Below are 24,727 nucleotides of genomic sequence, written 5' to 3' on the forward strand. Positions count from 1 at the left end.
CTACTTTTAACTATTAAACAATCATATCATGTTCTTCAGTTCCAAAACTCTTTTAGAAATTACAGTTTAAAACAAGATAAAAGGTAAGCTGAAAAAAGTTTTAAGTATTATTACTGCAGAGACTGTTTGCTTCTAACATTTCCAGAAAGAATTTCTGAAATGCACCAGTAAATGAGAAGGAGACCTCTGTAAGATGGTTTCTGTGACTGATTTATAGATTAAGTTTTTTTTTTTTAAAGATTTTGATTCCATTTTATTTTCAACTTTAACTCTTTCTAAACAGAAAGTATCAGTTTAATTTTAAAAAATTTAAATACAAACTTAACAGCATAAGAGAAGCAAATACTGAAAACAGAGATATAAGAAGCCTTTAAAACCATAACTAGAATTCTGTGTTAGAAAGAAATACAGTAACTTTAAGGCCAGAATACACACCACCAGATATAATAAAGGTACTGCATGCTACTATTGGATGGAGTTGCCATGAATAATACAATTCATCAGTTTACCAAAGGATTTCCAAACCAAGCCAAAGAAGTGTTAAAATAAATGCTCACACCCCTATCTCCACTATCAAATATAAAGTGGATGAACAATTGAATTTGTTTAAGGTCATCAAAAACTTTTCTAGTCAGAAAAATCAGGCTTTTTTTCATTCTGTAGGTGTATGAGGCAGAAGTAAAAGGCGAGAAACCAGGAATTGTTTTCCCAATAGACATCGAAGTAGATTTGGAACTAAAATTAATTCTTAAATGACTGAAGTCCTACAAGATCCAGAATAAAAGGGTTGAAAAACAAGAGCCTAACAGTAAATACACCTTTTATGAAGTAGGTCAGCTAATCTCTTACTGTTTTGCTGGACAAAAAGGAAGTGAGGTATTTCTGTAGAAGAACTCAGTTAATTTAAAACACGGTGAATGTCTCCATCAGAAAGAAACGAGGAGATGGCTAACAGCAATAAAGGATGCTTGCTTCAGTGCCCACAACACCGTACACTGAACACTCAGCCATCTGTCCTCATACCTACCAAGACTGACAGCATGTCCTTCTTTCAAGTTTTTGCTAAAACTATCATGTATCAAATATTGGTGCAGCTCTGGCCATTGTGGCCAAAGGGGGAGTGAAGCAGCAGATGAGAGACTCTCCCCCTCTGCCTCTCCCTCTCTCTGTAACTATGAATTTCAAATAAATAAGTAAAACTCTAAAAAAAAAAAAAGGCAAGCAAAAAAATTCACAAAATGAACAAGAACAGTGTTTATAATTGGGGGTGGGGCTGCAGCTGCTTTTAGCAATGCAGAGAAAATAATTTTCCTTCAAACACACTACCCTGATCTACTTAAGTACATAGCAAACCAGACTGAAAAGACAGCAGAGGTAAAATACTATCATCAATAATTGGGCAATTTTCAGAAACATGGCTTTTACTAATATAAAATGGGTAAAGCTGACCAATCATTTTAAGTGATCATGTATAGCTGCTACCTTCTCATGCAACAGACAACTAATCTGCCAATAGTTATTAAGAGGCACAATTAGGATGCTAAGTATACCCAGTGAAATATAATGCCTTTTAATGTCCTATCATAGTGCTAAATTACAAACTCTTCAAGGGGAATACAAAAAAGATGGGTAAGAGGAAAATATCAGAAAAATTCTATAAAAATCCACACTATCACATATGATTTTTAAATTATCAAAAGTACATTTGTTTTTTCATTTAAAAGTGTTTTTACTGCATTGTTACCATTTAAGTTTTATATACCGTAAATATTCGAAGCCAGAATCAAGTCCTTTTCTCCTGTTCTCAACGGACCCAACCTAATCATTCATTAGAAGCTTAATTTAGCAGATACATATATATATTACATGAAGCCATTGGAGATCTGAGTTCTTATCATAGCTCTGCCACTGGACATCAGGAAACCTCGCGCATACCACAGTCTCTGCTGACTCTGCTTTCTCCATTTATTGAAAGGGTAATCTGAGGGTACAAGTGTGACAAGAGGATAAGAAACTGTGATTCTGCATCCCATGTTAAAGTGTGTCAGTTTGGGGGTTGATGCTATGGCGCAGTACGTTAATCCTCTGCCTGTAACGCCAGCATCCCAGATGGGCCCTAGTCCTAGTCCTGGGATGCTCCACTTCCGATCCAGCTCTCTGCTATGGCCTGGGAAAGCATTCGAAGATGGCCCAAGTGCTTGGGCCCCTGCACCCGTGTGGGAGACTGGAAGAAGCTCTTGACTTCAGATCAGCACAACTCCGGCTATTGTAGTCATTTGGGGAGTGAACCAGCAGATGGAAAACCTTTCTCTCTGTCTCTCCCTCTCACTGTCTATAACTTTACCTCTCAAACAAATAAACACAATCTTAAAAAAAAAAAAGTGTGATGTTGATTCTTCCAATCCATGAGCATGGAAGATTTTTCCATTTCTTGGTATCCTCTTCTATTTCTTTCTTTAAGGTTTTGTAATTTTCATCGTAGAGATCTTTAACGTCTTTGGTTAAGTTTATTCCAAGGTATTTGATTGTTTTTGTAACTATTGTGAATGGGATTGATCTTAGAAGTTCTTCCTCAGCCATGGCATTGTCTGTGTATACAAAGGCTGTTGATTTTTGTGCATTGATTTTATACCCTGCTACTTTGCCAAACTCTTCTATGAGTTCCAATAGTCTCTTAGTAGAGTTCTTTGGGTCCTCTAAATAAAGAATCATGTCATCTGCAAAGAGGGATAGTTTGAGCTCTTCCTTCCCAATTTGTATCCCTTTAATTTCTTTTTCTTGCCTAATAGCTCTGGCTAGAACCTCCAGAACTATATTGAATAGCAGTGGTGACAGTGGGCATCCCTGTCTGGTTCCAGATCTCAGTGGAAATGCTTCCAACTTTTCCCCATTCAATAGGATGTTGGCTGTGGGTTTTTCATAGATTGCTTTGATTGTATTGAGGAATGTTCCTTCCAAACCCAGTTTGCTTAGAGTTTTCATCATGAACGGGTGTTGTATTTTATCAAATGCTTTCTCGGCATCTATTGAGATAATCATATGGTTTTTCTTCTGCAGTCTATTAATGTGGTGTATCACATTGATTGTCTTGCGCACATTAAACCATCCCTGCATACCAGGGATGAATCCCACTTGGTCTGGGTGGATGATCTTTCTGATGTGTTGTTGCATTCTATTGGCGAGAATTTTATTGAGGATTTTTGCATCTATGTTCATCAGGGATATTGGTCTGTAATTCTCTTTCAGTGCTGCATCTTTTTCCGGCTTAGGAATTAAGGTGATGCTGGCTTCATAGAAAGAATTTGGGAGGACTCCCTCTTCTTCGATTGTTCTGAATAGTTTGAGAAGAATTGGAGTTAGTTCTTCTTTAAACGTCTGGTAGAATTCAGCAGTGAATCCATCTGGTCCTGGGCTTTTCTTTGTTGGGAGGGCCTTTATTACTGTTTCAATTTCTGTCTCAGTTATGGGTCTGTTTAGGTTTTCGATGTCTTCCTGGTTCAATTTAGGCAGGTTGCATGTGTCCAGGAATCTATCCATTTCTGATAGGTTTCCCTGTTTGCTGGCATACAAGTCCTTGTAGTAATTTCTGATGATTCTTTTTATTTCTGTGGTGTCTGTTGTTACATTTCCTTTTTCATCTCTGATTTTATTGATTTGGGTCTTTTCTCTTCTTTTTTTAGTTAGTTGGGCCAATGGGGTGTCAATTTTGTTTATTTTTTCAAAAAACCAGCTCTTCGTTTGGCTGATTTTTTGTAATGTTTTTCTTGATTCAATCCTGTTGATTTCTTCTCTGATTTTAATTATTTCTCTTCTCCTACTAGATTTGGGTCTGATTTGCTGTAGGTTTTCTAGATCCTTGAGGTGAATGGAAAGCTCATCTATTTGGTGTCTTTCCAATTTCTTGATGTAGGCACCTACTGATATAAACTTTCCTCTTAACACTGCTTTTGCTGTGTCCCATAAGTTTTGGTATGTTGTGCTGTTATCCTCATTTACTTCCAGAAAGTTTTTGATTTCTCTTTTGATTTCTTCTATGACCCATTGTTGATTCAGGAGCATGTTGTTCAAGCTCATGGATTGGAAGAATCAACATCATCAAAATGTCCATTCTCCCAAAAGCAATTTACAGATTCAATGCAATACCAATCAAGATACCGAAGACCTTCTTCTCAGATCTGGAAAAAATGGTGCTGAAATTTATATGGAGGCACAAGAGACCTCGAATAGCTAAAGCAATCTTGTACAACAAAAACAAAGCCGGAGGCATCACAATACCAGATTTCAGGACATACTACAGGGCAGTTGTAATTAAAACAGCATGGTACTGGTACAGAAACAGATGGATAGACCAATGGAACAGAATTGAAACACCAGAAATCAACCCAAACATCTACAGCCAACTTATATTTGATCAAGGATCTAAAACTAATTCCTGGAGCAAGGACAGTCTATTCAATAAATGGTGCTGGGAAAATTGGATTTCCACATGCAGAATCATGAAGCAAGACCCCTACCTTACACCTTACACAAAAATCCACTCCACATGGAATAAAGACCTAAATTTACGACCTGACACCATCAAGTTACTAGAGAACATTGGAGAAACCCTTCAAGATATTGGCACAGGCAAAGAATTTCTGGAAAAGACCCGGGAGGCACAGGCAGTCAAAGACAAAATCAACTATTGGGATTGCATCAAATTGAGAAGTTTCTGTACTGCAAAAGAAACAGTGAGGAGAGTGAAAAGACAACCGACAGAATGGGAAAAAATATTTGCAAACTATGCAACAGACAAAGGGTTAATAACCAGAATCTACAAAGAGATCAAGAAACTCCACAAAAACAAAACCAACAACCCACTTAAGAGATGGGCCAAGGACCTCAATAGACATTTTTCAAAAGAGGAAATCCAAATGGCCAACAGGCACATGAAAAAATGTTCAAGGTCATTAGCAATCAGGGAAATGCAAATCAAAACCACAATGAGGTTTCACCTCACCCCGGTTAGAATGGCTCACATGCAGAAATCTACCAACAACAGATGCTGGCGAGGATGTGGGGAAAAAGGGACACTAACCCACTGTTGGTGGGAATGCAAACTGGTCAAGCCACTATGGAAGTCAGTCTGGAGATTCCTCAGAAACCTGAAGATAACCCTACCGTTCGACCCAGCCATCCCACTCCTTGGAATTTACCCAAAGGAATTTAAATTGGCAAACAAAAAAGAGGTCTGCACCCTAATGTTTATTGCAGCTCAATTCACAATAGCTAAGACCTGGAACCAACCTAAATGCCCATCAACGATAGACTGGATAAAGAAATTATGGGATATGTACTCTTTAGAATACTATACCGCAGTAAGAAACAACGAAATCCAGTCATTTGCAACAAAATGGAGGAATCTGGAACACATCATGCTGAGTGAAATAAGCCAGTCCCAAAGGCACAAATACCATATGTTCTCCCTGATCGGTGACGACTGACTGAACACCAAGAGGGAAACCTGTTGGAGTGAGGTGGACACTATGGGAAATGGTGGCTTGATCAGCATAGCCCTGACTGTTAATGAACAACTAAATACATTATCCCTCTTAGTAGTTTTTTTTGTCTGTTCTACTTAATATGACTGGTTTAGATCTGTAATTGATGCACAGTTATTCTTAAGTGTTGAAAATTAACTGAAATGTGATCCCTGTTGAACATGGTGGTGGGAATGGGAGAGGGAAGAGATGTATAATTTGGGACATGCTCAGGCTGACTTGCCCCAAGTGGTGGAGTTGGAAGCATACCAGGGGATTCCAATTCAATCCCATCGAGGTGGCATGTACCAATGCCATCTCACTGTTCCAGGTGATCAGTTTCAGTTCACAGTTGGTCATGGTGAAGGGACTGGGAGTCAAAGGGAGCACATAGACAAGTCTAGTACCTGCTAACGCTAACTGATGGAGTAAATAAAGGGGAGAGTGATCCAACATGGGAAGTGAGAATCTCAGCAGACTCATAGAATGGCAGATGTCCTAAATAGCACTCTGGCCTCAGAATCAGCCCTAAAGGCATTCGGAGCTGGCTGAAAAGCTCATGAGAGTATTTCAGGCATGGAAAGCCAAGACACTCTGGCAAAAGATCTCTGCGAGTGAGATCCTAGTGGAAAGAACAGGCCATCAAAGAAGGAGGTACCTTTCTCTGAAGGGAGGAGAGAACCTCCACTTTGACTATGACCTTGTCTAAACAAGATAAGAGTCGGAGAACTCAGAGGGCTTCCATAGCCTTGGAAACTCATGACTGGAGCATAGGGAGATTACTGATGCCATAGACAGGAGTGTCAATTGGTAAAGTCAATAACAGGAGTCACTGTGCACTTACTCCTCATGTAGGATCTCTATCCTTAATGTGCTGTACATTGAGATTTAATGCTATAACGAGTACTCAAACAATATATTTCACTTTGTGTTTCTATGGGGGTGCAAACTGTTGAAATCCTTACTTAATGCATACTAAACTGATCCTCTGTAAAAAAAAAAAAAAAAAAAAAGAAATTATCAATTCCCAACTTGACTCTCACTGGGATTAAACATGACAATAGGTCTGCTCTGATTTCATCATCATTTTAAAAAATCATCTATTATTTTTCACTTTATGTTTCTGTGTGGGAGCAAACTGTTGAAATCCATACTTAATGTATACTAAGCTGATCTTCTGTATATTAAGATAATCGAAAATGAATCTTGATGTGAATGGAAGGGGAGGGGGAGTGGGAAAGGGGAGGGTTGTGGGTGGGAGGGACGGTATGGGGGGAAAGCCATTGTAATCCATAAGTCGTACTTTGGAAATTTATATTCATTAAATAAAAGTTTAAAAAAAAAAAAAAAAGTGTGTCAGTTTGAATCCCAGCTGTTTCCAATTTTAGCTTTCAGTTAATACACACCCTGGGAGGCAGCAGGTGATGATGGTTATTAACGGTTGGGTCCCTGCCTTCAATAGCGGAGACCCAGACTGAGTGTTCATCTCCTGGCTTCAGCCTAGCCCACTACCAGCCTCTGTGGGCACTTGCAGAGAACCAGCAGGTGGACGATCTCTTTCTTGCCTTTCAAAAATAAATAAAATGTTTGTTTTTTTTTTTTTTTGAGGGGGTGGGGGTGGTCTGAGCTAAGAGCCCCTTATAGTAAGCTCTTAAAAATCTATAAAGATAATATAAACAAGTTACTAACTCTGATGTGCCTAGAAAGATATGTTAAAAACTATATCCCACTTAGCAACAGATTCCAAATTCAACAATTAAGCCTGCTTGAGATTTTCTGAGATAATCAAGTTAGTGATAATTGTCCTGAAACATATAGCTCATATAAGGCAATTTGACAATGAATAAATTATGTTTTATATTAATGTACCAGGCTTCTGAGGCAGAAATATTGTATCAATTTATAAATTTCAAGGTTTTTTTTTTTTTTTTTAACCTTAGGTAACAGAACAAGATGTATTTTGGCATTTGAGCAAAGTGTTTTTCAGGAACCAAATAAGGCTTAAGTGTGAAACCTAGGAGATCAAAGAAGAACAGTAGAGCTGCAAGAAAACAGAAGGCTCCAAACAATGTGTCAATGCTTTCCTCATAAACACTGGAATTAGCAGACTCAGCAGCTTAGTCTTAGTTTTATTACTGTTAGTGCTAAGTTGTCAATGTTAAACTTAAATCAGTATTCTTCTTCTCGTACAGCAGAAAAACTAAAGAACAAACTAAATTTTAAAACTGAATTCTGGCCGGCGCCGCAGCTCACTAGGCTAATCCTCTGCCTGCGGCACTGGCACACTGGGTTCTAGTCCCGGTCCTGGCGCCGGATTCTGTCCCGGTTGCCCCTCTTCCAGGCCAGCTCTCTGCTGTGGCCAGGGAGTGCAGTGGAGGATGGCCCAAGTCCTTGGGCCCTGCACCCACATGGGAGACCAGGAGAAGCACCTGGCTCCTGGCTTTGGATCAGCGCGATGCGCTGGCAGCAGCGCACCGGCTGCGGCGGCCATTGGAGGGTGAACCAACAGCAAAGGAAGACCTTTCTCTCTGTCTCTCTCTCTATTATTGTCCACTCTGTCAAAAAACAAAACAAAACAAAACAAAACAGAATTCTAGGGCTGGCACTGTGGCATGCGGGTAAAGCCAACACGTACAGTGCCGGCATCCCATATGGGCGCCAGTTTGAATCCCAGCTGCTCCACTGCCAATACAGCTCTCTGCTGTGGCCTGGGAAAGCAGAGAAAGCTCTTGGCTCCTGCCTTCGGATTGGCTCAGGCTGTTGCGGACATTTGGGGAGTGAACCAGTGCATGGAAGCTCATTGGCTCGTACACTCTCTCTCTCTCTCTTTCCCTTTCTGTAACTCTGTCTTTCAAATAAAAAAATCTTCCAAAAGGTAGGAGGGCAGGGTAGGTAGCCATAGCATTTCTTTCATGTCACAACATGACCCTGGGTCTAAATGACATTGGATACAGTCTTGTTATCCAATAGGCAGTGTTGATATGATATGTTCAGCCCCTACTAATAAGCAGGGGGTCGGCACTGTGACGTAACAGGTAAAGCTGCTGCCTGCAGTGTCAGCATCCCATATGGGTGCCGGTTTGAGTCCCAGCTGTTCCATGTCCAATCCAGCTCTCTGCTATGGCCTGGGAAAGCAGTAGGAGATGGCCCAAGTGCTTGGGCCCCTGCACCCCCTCCCTTCACCGCCATTGTGGAGGACCCAGAAGAAGCTCCTGGCTCCTAGCTTTGGATTGGCACAGCTCTGGCCCTTGCGGTCATCTGAGGAGTCAACCAGCAGATGGAAGACCTCCCTCCCTCTCTCTCTCTGCCTCTGCCTCTCTGTAACTCTGCCTTACAAATAAAATAAATAAATCCTTGGAAAAAAAAAAAAAAAAAGCTCATGCTGGAGTTTCATAAAAAGAACAAAAAACCTGAAAATCCAACACAAAAGCTAAAGCTGTTATTACCACGTGCATTTTATCTACAACACAAAGCAGACTTATTCTCAAGAAAAAAATGGAAACCAATAAAAGCACAGAGGCTAGGACGAAATACACTAAGCCAAAATTAAACTGGCGGAACAACAGGAGTAGAAGAAATACTTTTGCCTTCTGTCAACCTAAGGACCAATGTGACAGTAATGAACATGCACTTTTGCCAATTTTGATCTCTCATGGCTGGTATGAAGTAGGTACAGCAGCACTGGGCTCGTGTACAAACGGACATGGAATCACAGGTTATCTCTGGCAGGTGCATGACACTGCTCACGTCACACATAACTCCTCTACTTCAGACAGATACACTGATTACCCCAATTTCATCATTACACAACATACACATGTATCAAACCATCACACTGTACCCAGTAAGAATGTGGAATTATATGATATTCAAAAACACAATCCTAAAATAAATAAAAACAAAATCAAGGCTAGCTTAGCCGTCTAATTTCTCTCAATTATGTAAAGAAAAAATGGGGGTTAGAGGGAGGAAGGAGTAAGATGGTTAACAGACATCTCTTTTCTTCTCCTTTTTCTACTCTGTTAATTTATATTGCAGGACCAGTGCTGTGGCGTAGCGGGTAAAGCTGCCACCTGCAGTGCCGGCATCCCACATGGCACCAGTATGAGTCCCAGCTGCTCCACTTCCGATCCAGCTCTCTGCTATGGCCTGAGAAAGCATTCGAAGATGGCCCAAGTCCTTGGGCTCCCGCACCTGCGTGGGAGACCTGGAAGAAGCTCCAGACTCCTGGCTTCGTTTCATGGCAGCTCCAGCCATTGTGGCCAATTGGGGAGTGAACTAGTGGATGAGAGACCTCTCTCTCTGTCTCTCCTCACTCTGTGTAACTCTGACTTTCAAATAAGTAAGTAAATCTAAAAAAAAATTACATTGCAAAGCACTTCTACTTCTAGGGAACTTGAGGATAGAGCCTATGAAACAGCATTTTGCATTGTGTAGGAAGACGCTAAGTACAGTACAATATTAAATAACTGAATCACACAATGAGGAAGCAGTTATGAAGAAAAGTTCTCATTAAGCCTTTGGCAATTCTTTAGCACTAGTTAAATTTCTCTTAAAAACAGGGAGAGGGATCTGGTGTCAGTGACTGTTTCTATTTTAATTTGTTAACTTCTTGTTATTTTATGTTCATAGAAAAGTCAAAATTATAACGACAGAAGAACATATCTAGGGATGCCAAAGGTTATGGGTGTGATGAAGGTTTGAGAGCAAAGGAGCAGCACTAGCACTCAATGGTTTGTAGGCTTTTGACACAGATTGTTGTTCTGTTTCTGACTATGGTGAAATAAATTTAAGCATATTAAAATTCTTGGAACTGCACACCAAAGAAAAATGGTCAAATTCACTCTGATAATTAAATTATAAAAACAAATCATTGTATCATATGGTAACTACTGCTCTTCAGCTTCCTTTTCAAAATTCAATGATATGTCTAAACAGTTCTTTTTTCATCTAAAAATACTGACCACTTTCACTCTTTTCCATTGCTGTACACAGATATGCTGTGGCTTAAACAATCCTCTGTGACAGACATGTATTTTATTTTTCCAAATTTCTCATTTTACAAACAAAATCTGGGAGCATGTTTTCCAGATAATGCTTCTTTGTACACCTTAGTGAACACTATTTTCTTCACAATAAAGAGATCATCCATTTCTTTTAGTTTATTCATTTTTACTCTTCTATATATGCTCTTCTATATATATCAATTATGTTAATAATTGTAAGTTTTTCTCAAAACAAAATGTATCCTTTTTTGTAAAATGCTATTTGATCTAAAGAAAAAGTCTAAACAAACAATAAAAATATAATTGGTATCAGATCTAAGTTTTTCCTCACAGGTGTCCAGGCTCTATGGTCTGACAAAGAATTTCTACCAAAAAACATGACTTTCAGTTTTCAATCATGAAAACTACTGGACTTACTTGATCAGATTAACATTATCCCACTATTCCTTTAATTCTCTTTTGGATCTGGGTAAGTTCCAAAATAATATAGACAAAATGCACCGGGAAAGAAAAAACTTAAAACCCATCACTATTGTAGAAGTTTTCCAGGTTTCCAATTTTAGCTGGGCAACAGGTCTAAGGGATTATCAGAGTAACATGTGAACATGTTTGTAGTCCCACTCTGTCATTCTCAGACCAATACAAAAGATGTAAGATTCTCTACTAGTAACTGATTATCAAGCCAACCCAGCAGCGTGCTTACTTTTAGAAAATTTCTCCTTAGGATTGCAGATTACAGATTCTTATATACAAATAAAAGAAGTTATACATCCAGAAATATTTAGGCTGTGGCATCTGTTTTCTACTGAATGATATCCTCAGAGACATATTTGCAGTTACTAATATTAACACAGAAAATAGTGGCATAAAAGTCTGAGTTACATAATTGCTTTTTTGAAGTAAAATGTCTGGAAAGTGAAATATAGTCATATCTAGGAAGTAACTTTCTATTAAGTCCATAATACAACAGCAACAGTGATAATGAGCACCAAATTCTTTTTTCTTAGAAATGGTCAGACAGGAAGAGGGCACATGCAACTCTACCTACTGAGATGAAAAGGATGCAAATCTCTTTCATGGCCAATTTACTCTTGTTTAAGTCCCAGCACAGAACTACACCAAATGAACATGTTTTTTTAAATGCAAATCTGATCAGATCTCTGCTGACAATCTTTCTGTGCTCATCACCAGGTACTTGCAAAAATAAGAAAATCTGTGATCACTCTTCATCTTCCAGTCCCTGAATTCCTCTTTCCACCTGGACTACAGCCAGGGCAGGACCAAAGCTCCTGCAGTTCTCTGAATACATACTGCTTCCACTGACTGCTAACATTGTTAGCCTCTTCATTTAACTAATTCCTAGGTATCTGCTAGACTTTCAAACCATCACTGATTCTTCCTTAGTGTCTTACACTTTTTATTTTTTTAAGGTTTTTAAAAATTTGTCTAAGGCGGGCGCGGCGGCTCAATAGGCTAATCCTCCGCCTGCGGCGTCAGCACCCCAGATTCTAGTTCCAGTCGGGGCGCCGGATTCTGTCCCGGTTGCCCCTCTTCCAGGCCAGCTCTCTGCTGTGGCCCGGGAGTGCAGTGGAGGATGGCCCAAGTGCTTGGGCCCTGCACCCCATGGGAGACCAGGAGAAGCACCTGACTCCTGCCATCGGATCAGCGCGATGCACCGGCCGCAGCGGCCGTTGGAGGGTGAACCAACGGCAAAGGAAGACCTTTCTCTCTGTCTCTCTCTCTCTCTCACTGTCCACTCTGCCTGTCAAAAAAACAAAACAAAACAAAAAACAAAAAAAAAAACATGATCATGAGTTTCTAATACATCAACCAGATAAACATAAATAATCTGTCCTTCCACCTTCTTAATACTATCTTTCCATCTCCTCTTATAAAAGACTTCAGGCTTAGGGCATACTAACCTATAGACTCTCCTTCATTCTTTGAATTATCATCAAAATTTCAATAATAATCACTTTATGTAACCACAATTATTGCATAGAGATCTGCAAAGTACACAGTGAATCTAGTTCTTCTTTAAGATTACCAAAGAATTAAATATAGACTTCATTTGAAAGAAAAAATATTACATGTCTTTTGTAGGAAGGAAAGAAGAGGAGAGAGGTATAAAGAGGGAAGAGAAATGACGAGAAGGCGACATAAAGTACTGATAGGTTAGCAAAGAACGAACTTCACATGTTCTCCGCATGCCCAGCCTTGAAAGTAAAACAGGGATGTAATGACACGGCCTTCCTGTGTTTTCTTTCTGATAAAGGCTTCACAGCACAGCAGAGACCAAGAGGGATCTCAACGAAGAAGCATATTCAAAACGTCCTAGTACTGTTTCTCTACTCAGTAAAGCCGAGTTACTAAAACATTTCTGTACAGCGTCACTGTCAAGTCAGCTGAAGGAAGCTCCATCAACAGTCATTACGAACTTTAAAAGTGTGCTTGTCAAGTCTGAAGTGTCATTTTTTCCAGATGATCAAACAGAAAAACAAAGAGCTCCAGTTAAACAAAACAGCTATTCTTTATTTGAAATCAAACTTTCCTAGCAAATTAATTAACATGTTTTGTACAGAAGATTCCTCTTCCCTAAAAATTATGTTATGTAATCAAGTAAAAGAGTAATTTAAGAAAAGCAAGAAGAGTAAAGAGACACTCTAAGCAACCAAATTCCATTCATTCTAATAAGCATATTCTGTAACTATCTTAGAATTTACCACACTATAACTCCATTTATACTGGATCCAATAGGAATTACAGCATAGGAAATAAAGATAGATAATTCTATTTTATTGGTTTTCTTTTTAGATTTATAGCACTACAAACTTGTAATACTGTTTCTAACCAAGGCAATAACTAAAACATTTCAAATTAATATGAATTTTTTATCTAAGAAATAAAATAACCATGGTTCAAAAATCATTCAAGGGGCTGACACTGTGGTACAGTGGTTAAAGCCCTGGCCTGCAAAGCCGGCATTCCATATGGGTGCCAGTTCTAGTCCCAGCTACTCCTCTTCCAATCCAGCTCTCTGCTGTGGCCTGGGAAGGCAGTGGAAGATGGCCCAAGTGCTTGGGCCCCTGAACCCCATGGGAGACCAGGAGAAGCACCTGGCTTTGCATTGGTTCAGCTCTGGCTGTTGTGGACATCTAGGGAGAGAAACAGCAGATGGAAGACCTCTCTCTCTGCCTCTACCTTTCTTTCTAATTCTTTTAAATAAATAAAATAAATCTTTAAAAAATAAATGAAATTTTTTTTTTTACCTAAGAAATAAAATAACCATGGTTGAAAAATCACTCAAAGGGCTGGCACCGTGGCGTAGTGGGTAAAGCCGCCGCCTGCAGTGCCGGCATCCCATATGGGCGCCAGTTTCGAGACCCAGCTGCTCCACTTCTGATCCAGCTCTCTGCTATGGCCTGGGAAAGCAGTAGAAGATGCCCCAAGCCCTTCGGCACCTGCACCCTTGTGGGAGACCCAGAGGAAGCTCCTGGCTCCTGGCTTTGGATCAGCACAGCTCTGGCTGTTATGGCCAATTGTGGAGTGAACCTGTGGGTGGAAGACCTCTCTCCCTCCCTCCCTCTCTCTCTCTCTCTCTTGCTCTGCCTCTCTTTCTTTCTCTGTGCAACTCTGAATTTCAAGTAAATAAATAATATTTTTAAAAAAAGAAAATCACTCAAGATTCTATAAATTTTCAGCATTTAGTTACAAACTAACATCATCATCTCAAAATACAGATATTTAAAGTACAAAAATACAAGAGAAAATTTCCCCTGATGTAGGCAATGTCGAGGCTTGGTGCATTATACTATTAGACTGGCCAAAAACTACCTGTTTATTGTATATGCTTATGGTAGGAGACAGAGTGGCCAGAGAAGAGAATAGGACATTCACTGAAGATGCGTCCCAAAGATATTAGCTCAATTAAAGAATCAAATGTTTAATTAAAACATATTATTTTTACACAATTATGCTGGCTTCCTAGGTTAGTAATCAGGGGAGCACAAGAGAAGATGGAACCAAATATATTATTCTCTCTCAAGTAACAGAAAAAATATCGTACTATCAGAGAAAACAATCCCTTATATTTTCCTTCCCTAGTAACAAGAGTAATATGAACTTATAGCTGTTCTCTCTCTGCCAACTGGCTCTCCTTCTCATTTCTTTCTTTTCACTGTCTGGCAGAAACCATTAGTTTTTTAAGGACATAAATCAACACAGACAGGGTTATTTGAGCAGTTAATTTTCCCTAAGAGGTGAAGACTTCCTCTAGTCACCAAATCTCTGTCATTGTTTGACCTACACTATCTAAGTTGCAGCTCCTTAAAATCTAAGCGAGAACAGGCAAAGCAAATACAGTACAAAAGGGTAAAGAACTTTAATTCACTACAAAGATCACTGACAAAGAAATACATTTCTACTGGAAAGATAAGTGCCTTAAAAATCAAACAGGCCATCTTTAGGAGAAAAGAACAATCACTGAACAGACTGCTAACAGAAAGGAAAAGGTTTTCTAGGTTAGAGTTTTTAATAATAGAATTCATCATCTGAGTCTACTGTTATAAACTTAAACATTTTTCCGTAAAGAGGAATAATTTACTGTAACTCTAAGTGAATGCTGAATGTTAACTCTAAGTGAATGCTGAATCCTTTGACTTCTAAGAACAATCATAGCATGAATTATTATGCATCAAAATAAAACAGAAGTAACCCACAAAGCTAATTATTCTTCCTCTAAAATTCTACACTGCAGATGTTTATATGAGGTTTTTACAAACTAGAAATCTTGAAACTAATAAAATGGTTAAGTGAAATAGAGCATTTATATACAGTGGAGAATCAGAAATGTTAAGGACAATGTCAGTGAAATGTATTTATTGGCACTGAGAGATGTCTCTGACAGTAATACTGAGTGCAGCTAGCTAACAGTTATTTGTCTAACAGATTGCGGCATCATTTAAGAAATGGCTGTAGCTACCATATCATATAGGGCTATGTCTGATAAGCCACTGAGGATAAATATTTCTGAGTGTAGGATTCAGATAGATACCATACTTTAGATTTTAATACAAGGATAGCATATATGTGTTTAAATAACATGTATAATTGAAACAAAAACACCTAGAGAGCTATTAAAAAATAAAATACTGTTAGAAGGACGATCAAGAGAAGCCAACAAAGTAGAGTACCTTAAACGGTTGGTGTAGGTATCAACACAAGTCTTCATTTTGGCTAATAATGTACCAACAGAAGTTTGACACTCTGACTGTTCATCTTCCTCTTCGCCATTCTCTGTAGAAAGAGGCAGTAAGAGCGGCACCATGGATGTACAAGAAGCAATGGCACGGAGCAATTCCAGCAGAGCTCGATAGAGTGGCACATGTCTTGCCATGTCCAGTACTGTAAAGAGGAGGGAGGGGGAAAAGGACAAAATGAAAACACAGGCAGTACGAACAAGGCCACAGCATTGCAGCTTCTACCTGGATCTCAAGATTGACTGGTTAATCAGCAAATGGATGAATGCAGCAGAAGTTGATAATGCGCCAATGGACCAAGTAAAATAGGTATTTTGGGAAATAATAATAAAAAAAGTATTAGATACAGAGCTATTGAGAAGACTATAAAACCTACCTAATTAAATTACCCAGAAGAATGAAAACATAGTCCAAATAATACATTATGGCAGTAAATACATCTGTTATTATGAAGTAGAAATATATATATTCTTTATATTAAGTTGAAATGACACTCATTACACCTTATGTAAAAAACAATAGGAATACAGTTTGCTGAAAATGTATTTCAACAAATCAACTTTCTTGTTAGCAAAAAAAATATGCTGACTCTGATCAGCTGATGGAAGATTTCTCTTTCTCTATTTTTCCCTCTTTGACTATCAAATACATCAATAATTTATTAGTAAAATGCCTGCATTCTGTCTCACTAATATCACTCATTACCATGAACAAGGATGTTCAATAAAACACATTCCCAATATTGAAATTTGGAAACGATCTATATCCAAATCATTCTATTCTATGTAGCTTTTTTTTTTTTTTTTTTTTTTGACAGGCAGAGTGGACAGTGAGAGAGAGAGACAGAGAGAAAGGTCTTCCTTTGCCGTTGGTTCACTCTCCAATGGCCACCGTGGCCGGCGCGCTGCAGCCGGCGCACCGCGCTGATCCGATGGCAGGAGCCAGGAGCCAGGTGCTTTTCCTGGTCTCCCATGGGGTGCAGGGCCCAAGCACCTGGGCCATCCTCCACTGCACTGCCTGGAAGAGGGGCAACCGGGACAGAATCCAGCGCCCCGACCGGGACTAGAACCCGGTGTGCCGGCGCCGCTAGGCGGAGGATTAGCCTAGTGAGCCGCGGCGCCGGCCTCTATGTAGCTTTAAAGAGAATGAGGTGGGGTCCGACACTGTGGCATAGCAGGGTAAGGCTCCACCTGTGATGCTGCCAGACCTGGCTGCTCCTCTTCTGATCCAGCCACCTACTTATGTGCCTGGGAAAGCAGTGGGAGATAGTCCAAGTGTCTGTGCCCCTGCTACCCACGTGGGAGACCTGGAAGAAGATCCAGGTTCCTGCCTTCAGCCTGGCCTAGTCCCACCCATTGTGGCCATTTGAGGAGTGAATCAGCAAGGGAAGACCTCTCTCTCTGTCCCTCCTCTTCTCTCTGTAACTCTGCCTTTCAAGTAAAAAATAAAATAAAACATAATAAAAAATAAGATAGATCTACCTCCCACTATAACTGGGCAAAATAAGTTATATAAAATACATACAGATTGCATGTATAAATTCAAATACTATTCACATTTTATGGCTGGGGAACTACATCCATTGGTACCATTTCAAAATGATTATCCTGAGAAAGTAAAACATTTCCAATAAGGCTATTCTCTTTTGTCTGACTGTCCCCTAATCTACTCTCCTTTTCAATGTATATACATTTAATCCCTTTTAAATGGTAACATTTGTGTCTGTTATCTATTTTATAGACACTATCATCTTCATTGTATGCACAAGAAATTAAGACTTATCTGGTTGCACAAGCAGTTGAATACAGCAAGAAGATCAACACTGATACTCAGGTCCATCTAACCTTGGAGGTCTTTCCATTATGCCATGTTTCCTGAGCTGTTCAGGATGGTAGCTACTGACAGGGGCTGGCACTGTGGTATAGTAGGTTCAGCCTCTGCCTGCAGTGCTGGGTCCTGGCTGCTCCACTTCCAACCTAGCACCTTGCTAATGTCCTGGGAAAGCACCAGAAGATGGTACAAGTGCTTGGGCCCCTGCACTCACATGGAAGACCCAGAAGAAGCTCCTGTCTTTTGGCTTCAGAGCGGCTCAGTTCCAGCCATTGTGGCCATTTGGGGAGTAAATCAGCAGGTGGAAGACCTTTCTCTCTGTAACTCTGCCTCTCAAATAAATAAACAGGTCTTTATAGGCCAACCGCGGCGGCCATTGGAGGGTGAACCAACAGCAAAGGAAGACCTTTCTCTCTGTCTCTCTCTCTCACTGTCCACTCTGCCTGTCAAAAATAAATAAATAAATAAATAAATAAATAAATAAAAAATAAAATAAAATAAAAAAAAGATGTATTTATTCATTTGAAAGAGCATCAGACAGACAGGAAGACTGAGGTGAAGGTGGATATCTTTCATCCACTGGTTGATTCCCCAAATGGCCACAAAAGCAAAGGCAAGGCCAGGCTGAAGTCAGGAGTCAGGAACTGCAGCCTAGTCTGTCACATGGGGAATTGAGCTCCAAGAACTTGGGCCATCTTCTGCTGCTTGCCCAGGCATTAGCAACTGGTACTCCAATGTGTGATGCCAGCACCACATGGTGGCTTAACCTGCTGTGCCACATACTGCCCAGGCCTACAAGCACATTTCAAGTGTTTACTAGTCATGCAAGTCACAGTGGATGGCGTACAGAATGTTTCCACCACAAATGCATAGCAAGTTTTCTTGGAGAGCATCACCTTCAAGAGCCAAATTCTCTACAGTCTGTTTCACATACAAGAAATAAAAATATGTGGGTATCAGGTTTCCCAATAGATCAAGGAAAAAAATCAAAATAAAATTTAAAAGGTCTAAATAGTGGGGAAGAGCATAACTAATATTTTCACTTTTAGGAAACTGACTTTCGGGGCCAGCACTGTGGCTTAGTGGGTTACGCATCCACCTGCAGGGCAGACACTCCATATGGGAGCCGGTTCGTGTCCCGGCTGCTCAACTTTCAGTGGAGCTCTCTGCTATGGCCTAGGAAAGCAGTAGAAGACGGCCCAATTACTTGGGCCCTGAACTGGAAGAAGCTGCTGGTTCCTGGTATCAGATTGGCTTGGCTCTGGTCATTGTAGCCACTTGGGGAGTGAACCAGCAGATGGAAGAGCGATTGATCAATCTCTCTCTTCCCTCTCCCTCTCTCTCTGTCCCTCTTTCTATCTGTAACTCTGCCTCTCAAATAAACAAAATCTTATTAAAAAATTGACTATCTAATTGAAAATAAGGAGAATCTATAGACTAGGGATCAGTGCTGTGGTATATTGGTCTAAGCCTCCGCCTGCAAGCACTAGCATCCCACATAGGTGCTGGTACAAGTCCTGGCTGCTCCACTTTCAATGGAGCTCCCTGCTATGGCCTAGGAAAGCAGTGGAAGATGGCTCAAGTGCTTGCGCCCCTGTACCCACATGGGAGACCCTGAAGAAGCTCTTGGTTTCCAATCAGCCCAGCTCAGGCTGTTATGGCCATTTGAGGAGTGAACCAGTGGATGGAAGAACTTTCAACCTGTCTCTCCTTTCTCTCTGTCTGTAACTCTGCCACTCAAGTAAATAAATAAAATATTAAAAGAAAAAATGCTATTAGAACTAATATAGGAGTTTGAGAAGGTTTATGAGCACAAAGTTAATTATACAAATACCATTAATTTCCTATAACACATATGAAAAATCCACAATAGCAAATCCAACCAAAAATACATAAAAGCTTTAATAAGAAAAAGAACCATGCTGCAGGACCAAGATGATAGTCTGAATAAATGGCTATTATGCTCAAGGATAGGCACATTCAATAGAATAAAAATGTCAAACTAAAAAAAAAAATGTATGTGGGTCAAGGTGCATTTGGCAAAATAAAACAAATTTTAATAGTCTGGCCACAATTCTACGTGCAATTTTCATAGGTTTTTTAATGTAACCTGAACAAAACAAATCTTAAATGAAGATGAAAATGTCACTGTGTCAGTGATTCCAAGACTACATATAACACGTAAAACAAATTGCTACAAGGACCATCAGGAGCCAGAGAAAGGTGTATTTACAACCATGGTTCATGCATTACAGTGATCCACAAGGAAAAAATAGCCACATCAGGAGGAATCCAAACACAGGCTTCCAAGGTTCTCTCTGTCTACTGGGAAAGGTAACACAGAACATGCTTCTTCCAGCAATGAACAAGTACGCAGTATTTCTGGTTCACTCCCTAAAGGGCCACAATGGCTGGAGCTCCTTCTGGGTCTCCCACATGGGTGCTGGGGTCCAAACATGTGGGCCATCTTCCACTGCTTTTCCAGGCCATTAGCAGGGAGCTGGATTGGAAGTGGAGCAGCTGGGACTTGAACCACACCAATAAGGTATACCAGCACTGCAGGGAGAGGCTTAGCCTACTACGCCACAGCACCAGCCCCTCATTTGGTTCTTTTATGTATTTTTTACTGTTGTGTTTAGAAATCTTTCCATAATTTTTTTCTATCATTTCAAAATCTGTTACTCATGTAACCATTCAGTTCAGCAATCTTCAACTATATTTATGTAGGATTATGATAAAAGCTGCTCTTAGGTCTCTGCTAATGAAAACATTTGGGTTCATCTGTGGTTCTAGTGAATGTCCTGTCCCTGGCATATTGGTCAGTCTCCTAATTCTTTACCTGGAAAACAACTGGGAATTTTATCATGGACATTTTCTGTTTCATATTGAATCCATACTGAGCATTCAAATCTGGATTTCTAAATATTTTTCCTATAAAAGAACCAGGGCTCCTTAAATTACTGATTCTAGGAACTGGACAGTGAAAATAGGCCACAAGGGATGGCGCCGTGGCTCACTTGGTTAATCCTCCATCTGCGGCACCAGCATCCCATATGGGCACCGGGTTCTAGTCCCAGTTGCTCCTCTTCCAGTCCAGCTCTCTGCTGTGGCCTGGGAAGGCAGTGGAGGATGGCCCAATTGGGCCCCTGCAACCATATGGGAGACCAGGAGGAAGCACCTGGCTCCTGGCTTCAGATGGGCACAACTCCGGCTGTAGCAGCCATTTGGGGAATGAACCAACGGAGGGAAAACTTTTCTGTCTCTCTAACTCTGTCAAATAAATTAAAGAGAGGGAGAGAGAGAGAGAGAAGAAACTAGGCCACAAACCTGGAATATCTTGTAGCATCAAAAAGAGAATACTCTAAAAAACCAAAAGGATGGGGGCATTTCAGGAAAGACACAGAGACAACTAGAAATATCCAAATGGTGAAAGTTCAAACAATATGGGCAACAAAATTATAATACAGATCAGTAGCTGTTTTGGATTGAGAGAAAAGGCAGATGGAAAAGTAGATTTCTTTTAAATTAATTAATTTATTATTATTTATTTATTTGTTTGAAAGGCAAAGTTATAGTGAGAGAGGGAGAGATGGAAAGAGAGAGGAGATTCATCTTCCAACTCTCTGTTTCATTTCTCAAATGGCTACAACAGCCAGGCCTGGGCCTGGCTGAAGCCAGGAGCCAGAAGCTACTTTCCTGTCTCCTACATTGGTGGAGTGTGCTGCTTTCCCAGGCACATCAACAGGAAGCTGGGTCAGAAGTGGAGCAGCCAGGTCTCAAACCAGCATCCATAAGGGATGCTGGAGCTAGAGGCTGAGGTTTTTCACCCACTAAGCTACAGCCCCAGACCGGTAAAGAATGACTTCTAATGGGAAAAGGTTTCTTTGTTGGATGAATATGCTCTAAAATAAGATGATGATGATGGTTGTACAACTGCATAGATATAATAAAAACCATGAAATAAACACAGTTCATTTATATGTTTACAGCAAGTTAGTTACATTCTAAAGAAGCTATTCAAAATAATGTGCTGAATTATAACTCATTGGTAAATAAAATAAATAGCCATAAGCCTATACTGATATAAACACCTGATTAAATACTTTCCTTTCCAAAGAATTCCAAGTTCCAAATGTACCCCCCTAGTTCAGGGAATAGAGTTTAAAACCATTCCTATTGGGTATGTGAACTCAGTTAAACTCTTAAAAAGAATAGACTTTACAAAGGCACAATAATTTCTTTCCAAACTTTACATCACAGAAAGCCAGCAGACATTTTCCTATCCAGAGTTCAGATGACTAGGGTGATAAGTCATGACGATATCATATACACCTGATATGATGTGATGGGAACACTACTTTTATTTCTGGAATGTTTTCTCCCACAATCCTTAACTTCAGAATAATCATGAGAAAACAGACAACTCAAAATGAGGGAGAATTTTTAAAATATCTGACCAGTGTCATGATCATGAAAAACAAATTCCTACCTATGATAAAAAATTATCACAGATCTGGAACATTAAGAACATATGATGACAAAATATACCTTTCAAATGAAAATGAACATTAGTACAAAACTGGTGGGATAAAAATAAAGCCTATAGTTCAGCTAATTCCTAAACTGATATGAATTTATGATAAACTGACAACAGTTAGAGAAGATGTTAGCATTAGAAGACACTAATGGGTAAGATCACATTGTCTACACTACCTGTGCAGCTTTTGTATAAATCAAAAATATTATAAAGTAAAAACATGCTGATTAAAAAAAAAAAAAAACTCAAGCAATAAACCCAGTTCAGCTTCCAAATTCTGCCTTATCTTCTCTAGGTAGCTAAACCAAGTTTTCAGAGCTATTGCTGGAGTCAGTGCTGTGGTTATGCTACCCTGTTTTGATCTGTCCTTCAGCCTAGCCTGGAGTCTGGGTTTTACCATACATCATTCTCCAAAGTTCCTGTTCTACTTCCACAAATCTATTTGGGGCATGAGTAGCAGGGGATTAGGCTTCATTTTATAAAGGAATCTGGCTTCAGCCTGCCCTAAGCCCATCTGTTACAGGTATTTGGGGGAATGAACCAGCAAGAAGGAATATCTCTGTCTCTTCCTGCCTTTCAAATAAGAACTAAGTAAATAAAAATGAAAATATTTAATACAATAAACTCACTTTTTACATATCTAATTTCCTTCCTTCCTTCCTTCCTTCCTTCCTTCCTTCCTTCCTCCCTTCCTTCCTTCCTTCCTTCCTTTCTTTTTACAGATAGAGTTAGACAGTGAGAGAGAGAGAGAGAGAGAGAGAGAAAGGTCTTCCTTCCGTTGGTTCATTCCCCAAATGGTCTCTACGGCTGGAGCTACGCTGACCTGAAGCTAGGAGCCAGGTGCTTCCTCCTGGTCTCCCATGTGGGTGCAGGGCCCAAGCACTTGGGCCATCCTCCATTGTCTTCCCGGGCCGCAGTAGAGAGCTGGACTGGAAGAGGAGCAACTGGGACTAGAACCAGAGGCTAAATGGGATGCCAGTGCCGCAGGCAGAGGATTAACCTAGTGAGCCGCAGCGCCAGCCCTACATATCTAATTTTCAATTAGATCAATCTAACCACACTTAACTTTGCATTCTAACCTGAAACATACCAATCACACTATTGTAACAAAGTAATCAAATTATTAATTATTTGTCAGCAGAGTATAATCATTCAGGTGTGGGGAAATACATTCTGCCAAGGGGCACTTGGAAATTTATAATATCAACTGTAGGCCATACAAAATTATCAGGTTAAAAATTAGACTGCTGGGGCCGGCGCTGTGGCGTAGCAGGTAAAGCCACCACCTGCAGTGCTGGCATCCCATACGGGCGCCGGTTCTAGTCCTGGCTGCTCTACTTTCAATCCAGCTCTCTGCTATGGTCTGCAAAAGCAGTAGAAGATGGCCCAAGTCCTTGGGCCCCTGTACCCGCATCAGAGACACTGAAGAAGCTCCTGGCTTCGGATTGGCGCAGCTCTGGCCATTGCGGTCAATTGGGGAGTGCACCAGCGGATTGAAGACCTCTCTTCACCTCCCTCTGCCTTTCCTCTCTATGTAACTCTGACCTTCAAATAAATAAATAAATCTTAAAAAAAAAAAAAAAAAAGAAAAGACTGCTATACAACGAATTTCCAGACCAGCTTGCGTTTGCCTTGGCAGGGCCAGACTAAATGATTCACGGGCTTTATATATGGCCCTTGGATCTGTGTTCCCCATTTCTGTAAAATTTTCTAATACTTACAACTATAACACTGCCTAGTTTGGAGCTGTATTTTCTCCTTTGGCAGACCATTGGTTATAGAAATTATCCTTGAACAAAATACAATTTTTAAAAGCCTGAAATAGACTTTAGGTCCAATAAAGTAACAAATAATTTTTCACCAAGAATATTTTTTTTAGATTTATTTTATTTATTTGAAAGAGTTACACACAGAGATTGGAGTGAATCATGTTGTTGACCTTTGAAAAATCTACTTATTACTTGCATGGGAGACCCAGAGGAGGCTCCTAGATCATGGCTTCGGGTCAGCGCAGCTACAGCCATTGTGGCCAATTGGGGAGTAAGCCATGGGATAAAGCCCCCCTCCCACCCCGTTCTGCCTCTCCAATCTCTGTGTAACTCTGACTTTCAAATAAATAAATAAATCTTTAAAGAAAAAAAAAAACACATTATCCTAACAAATTGGTACAAATCAAAGCAACTGAAAATTCATCTAAATTTTAATTTAAGCAACCTCTCATCTCTTCATAAAACTCACCAGTTATAATTATTTAACATACAGAGATATCCTATCCCAAATTCTAAATAAAAAGAACATGTGCTAATGAGCACCTGTGGGGAATCCCACAGGAGCCCCCAAAACAAGTCACGAATCACTGCTTACCCAATGATTAAAAAGAGGTGGACCATGGCTAAATCCACTGGTAGCCCCAAAAAAGAGTTACAGATTAACACTGCCCACAAAGAAGGAAAAATAAGAAATAAAAAGGGAGTTACTTATGCTAGGCCAGAAGCTGATGGCATCACTTATGTCAAGCTCAACGCTTGCCACAAAGATGCTCCTCATCAGACTGAACGGACATCTCTGGGGAGTCTG

The 24,727-nt window shown here is 40.0% G+C and overlaps 2 protein-coding genes across 15 annotated transcripts in view; one reads left to right on the forward strand and one right to left on the reverse strand.

Moving 5' to 3' along the window:
- BIRC6 (baculoviral IAP repeat containing 6) overlaps positions 1-24,727 on the reverse strand; it is a 255,140-nt gene that overhangs the window by 23,137 nt on the left and 207,276 nt on the right. For all 14 annotated transcript variants that reach the window (XR_016229486.1, XR_016229487.1, XM_089326564.1 and 11 more), the window contains one exon: positions 15,718-15,928. Coding sequence is in view for 12 of the 14 variants with exons in the window: in XM_089326564.1 (XP_089182690.1) it covers positions 15,718-15,928 (211 nt within the window). In the remaining 2 variants the exon portion in view is untranslated. The remainder of the gene's footprint in view (positions 1-15,717; positions 15,929-24,727) is intronic.
- The window catches only part of MEMO1 (mediator of cell motility 1), a 652,780-nt gene that overhangs the window by 12,877 nt on the left and 615,176 nt on the right, over positions 1-24,727 (forward strand). The gene's annotated exons all lie outside the window — the stretch shown is intronic.

This window comes from Oryctolagus cuniculus, chromosome 2 (assembly GCF_051225735.1).
Source record: "Oryctolagus cuniculus isolate XC-2025 breed Fujian yellow rabbit chromosome 2, ASM5122573v1, whole genome shotgun sequence".
Taxonomy (NCBI): domain Eukaryota; kingdom Metazoa; phylum Chordata; class Mammalia; order Lagomorpha; family Leporidae; genus Oryctolagus; species Oryctolagus cuniculus.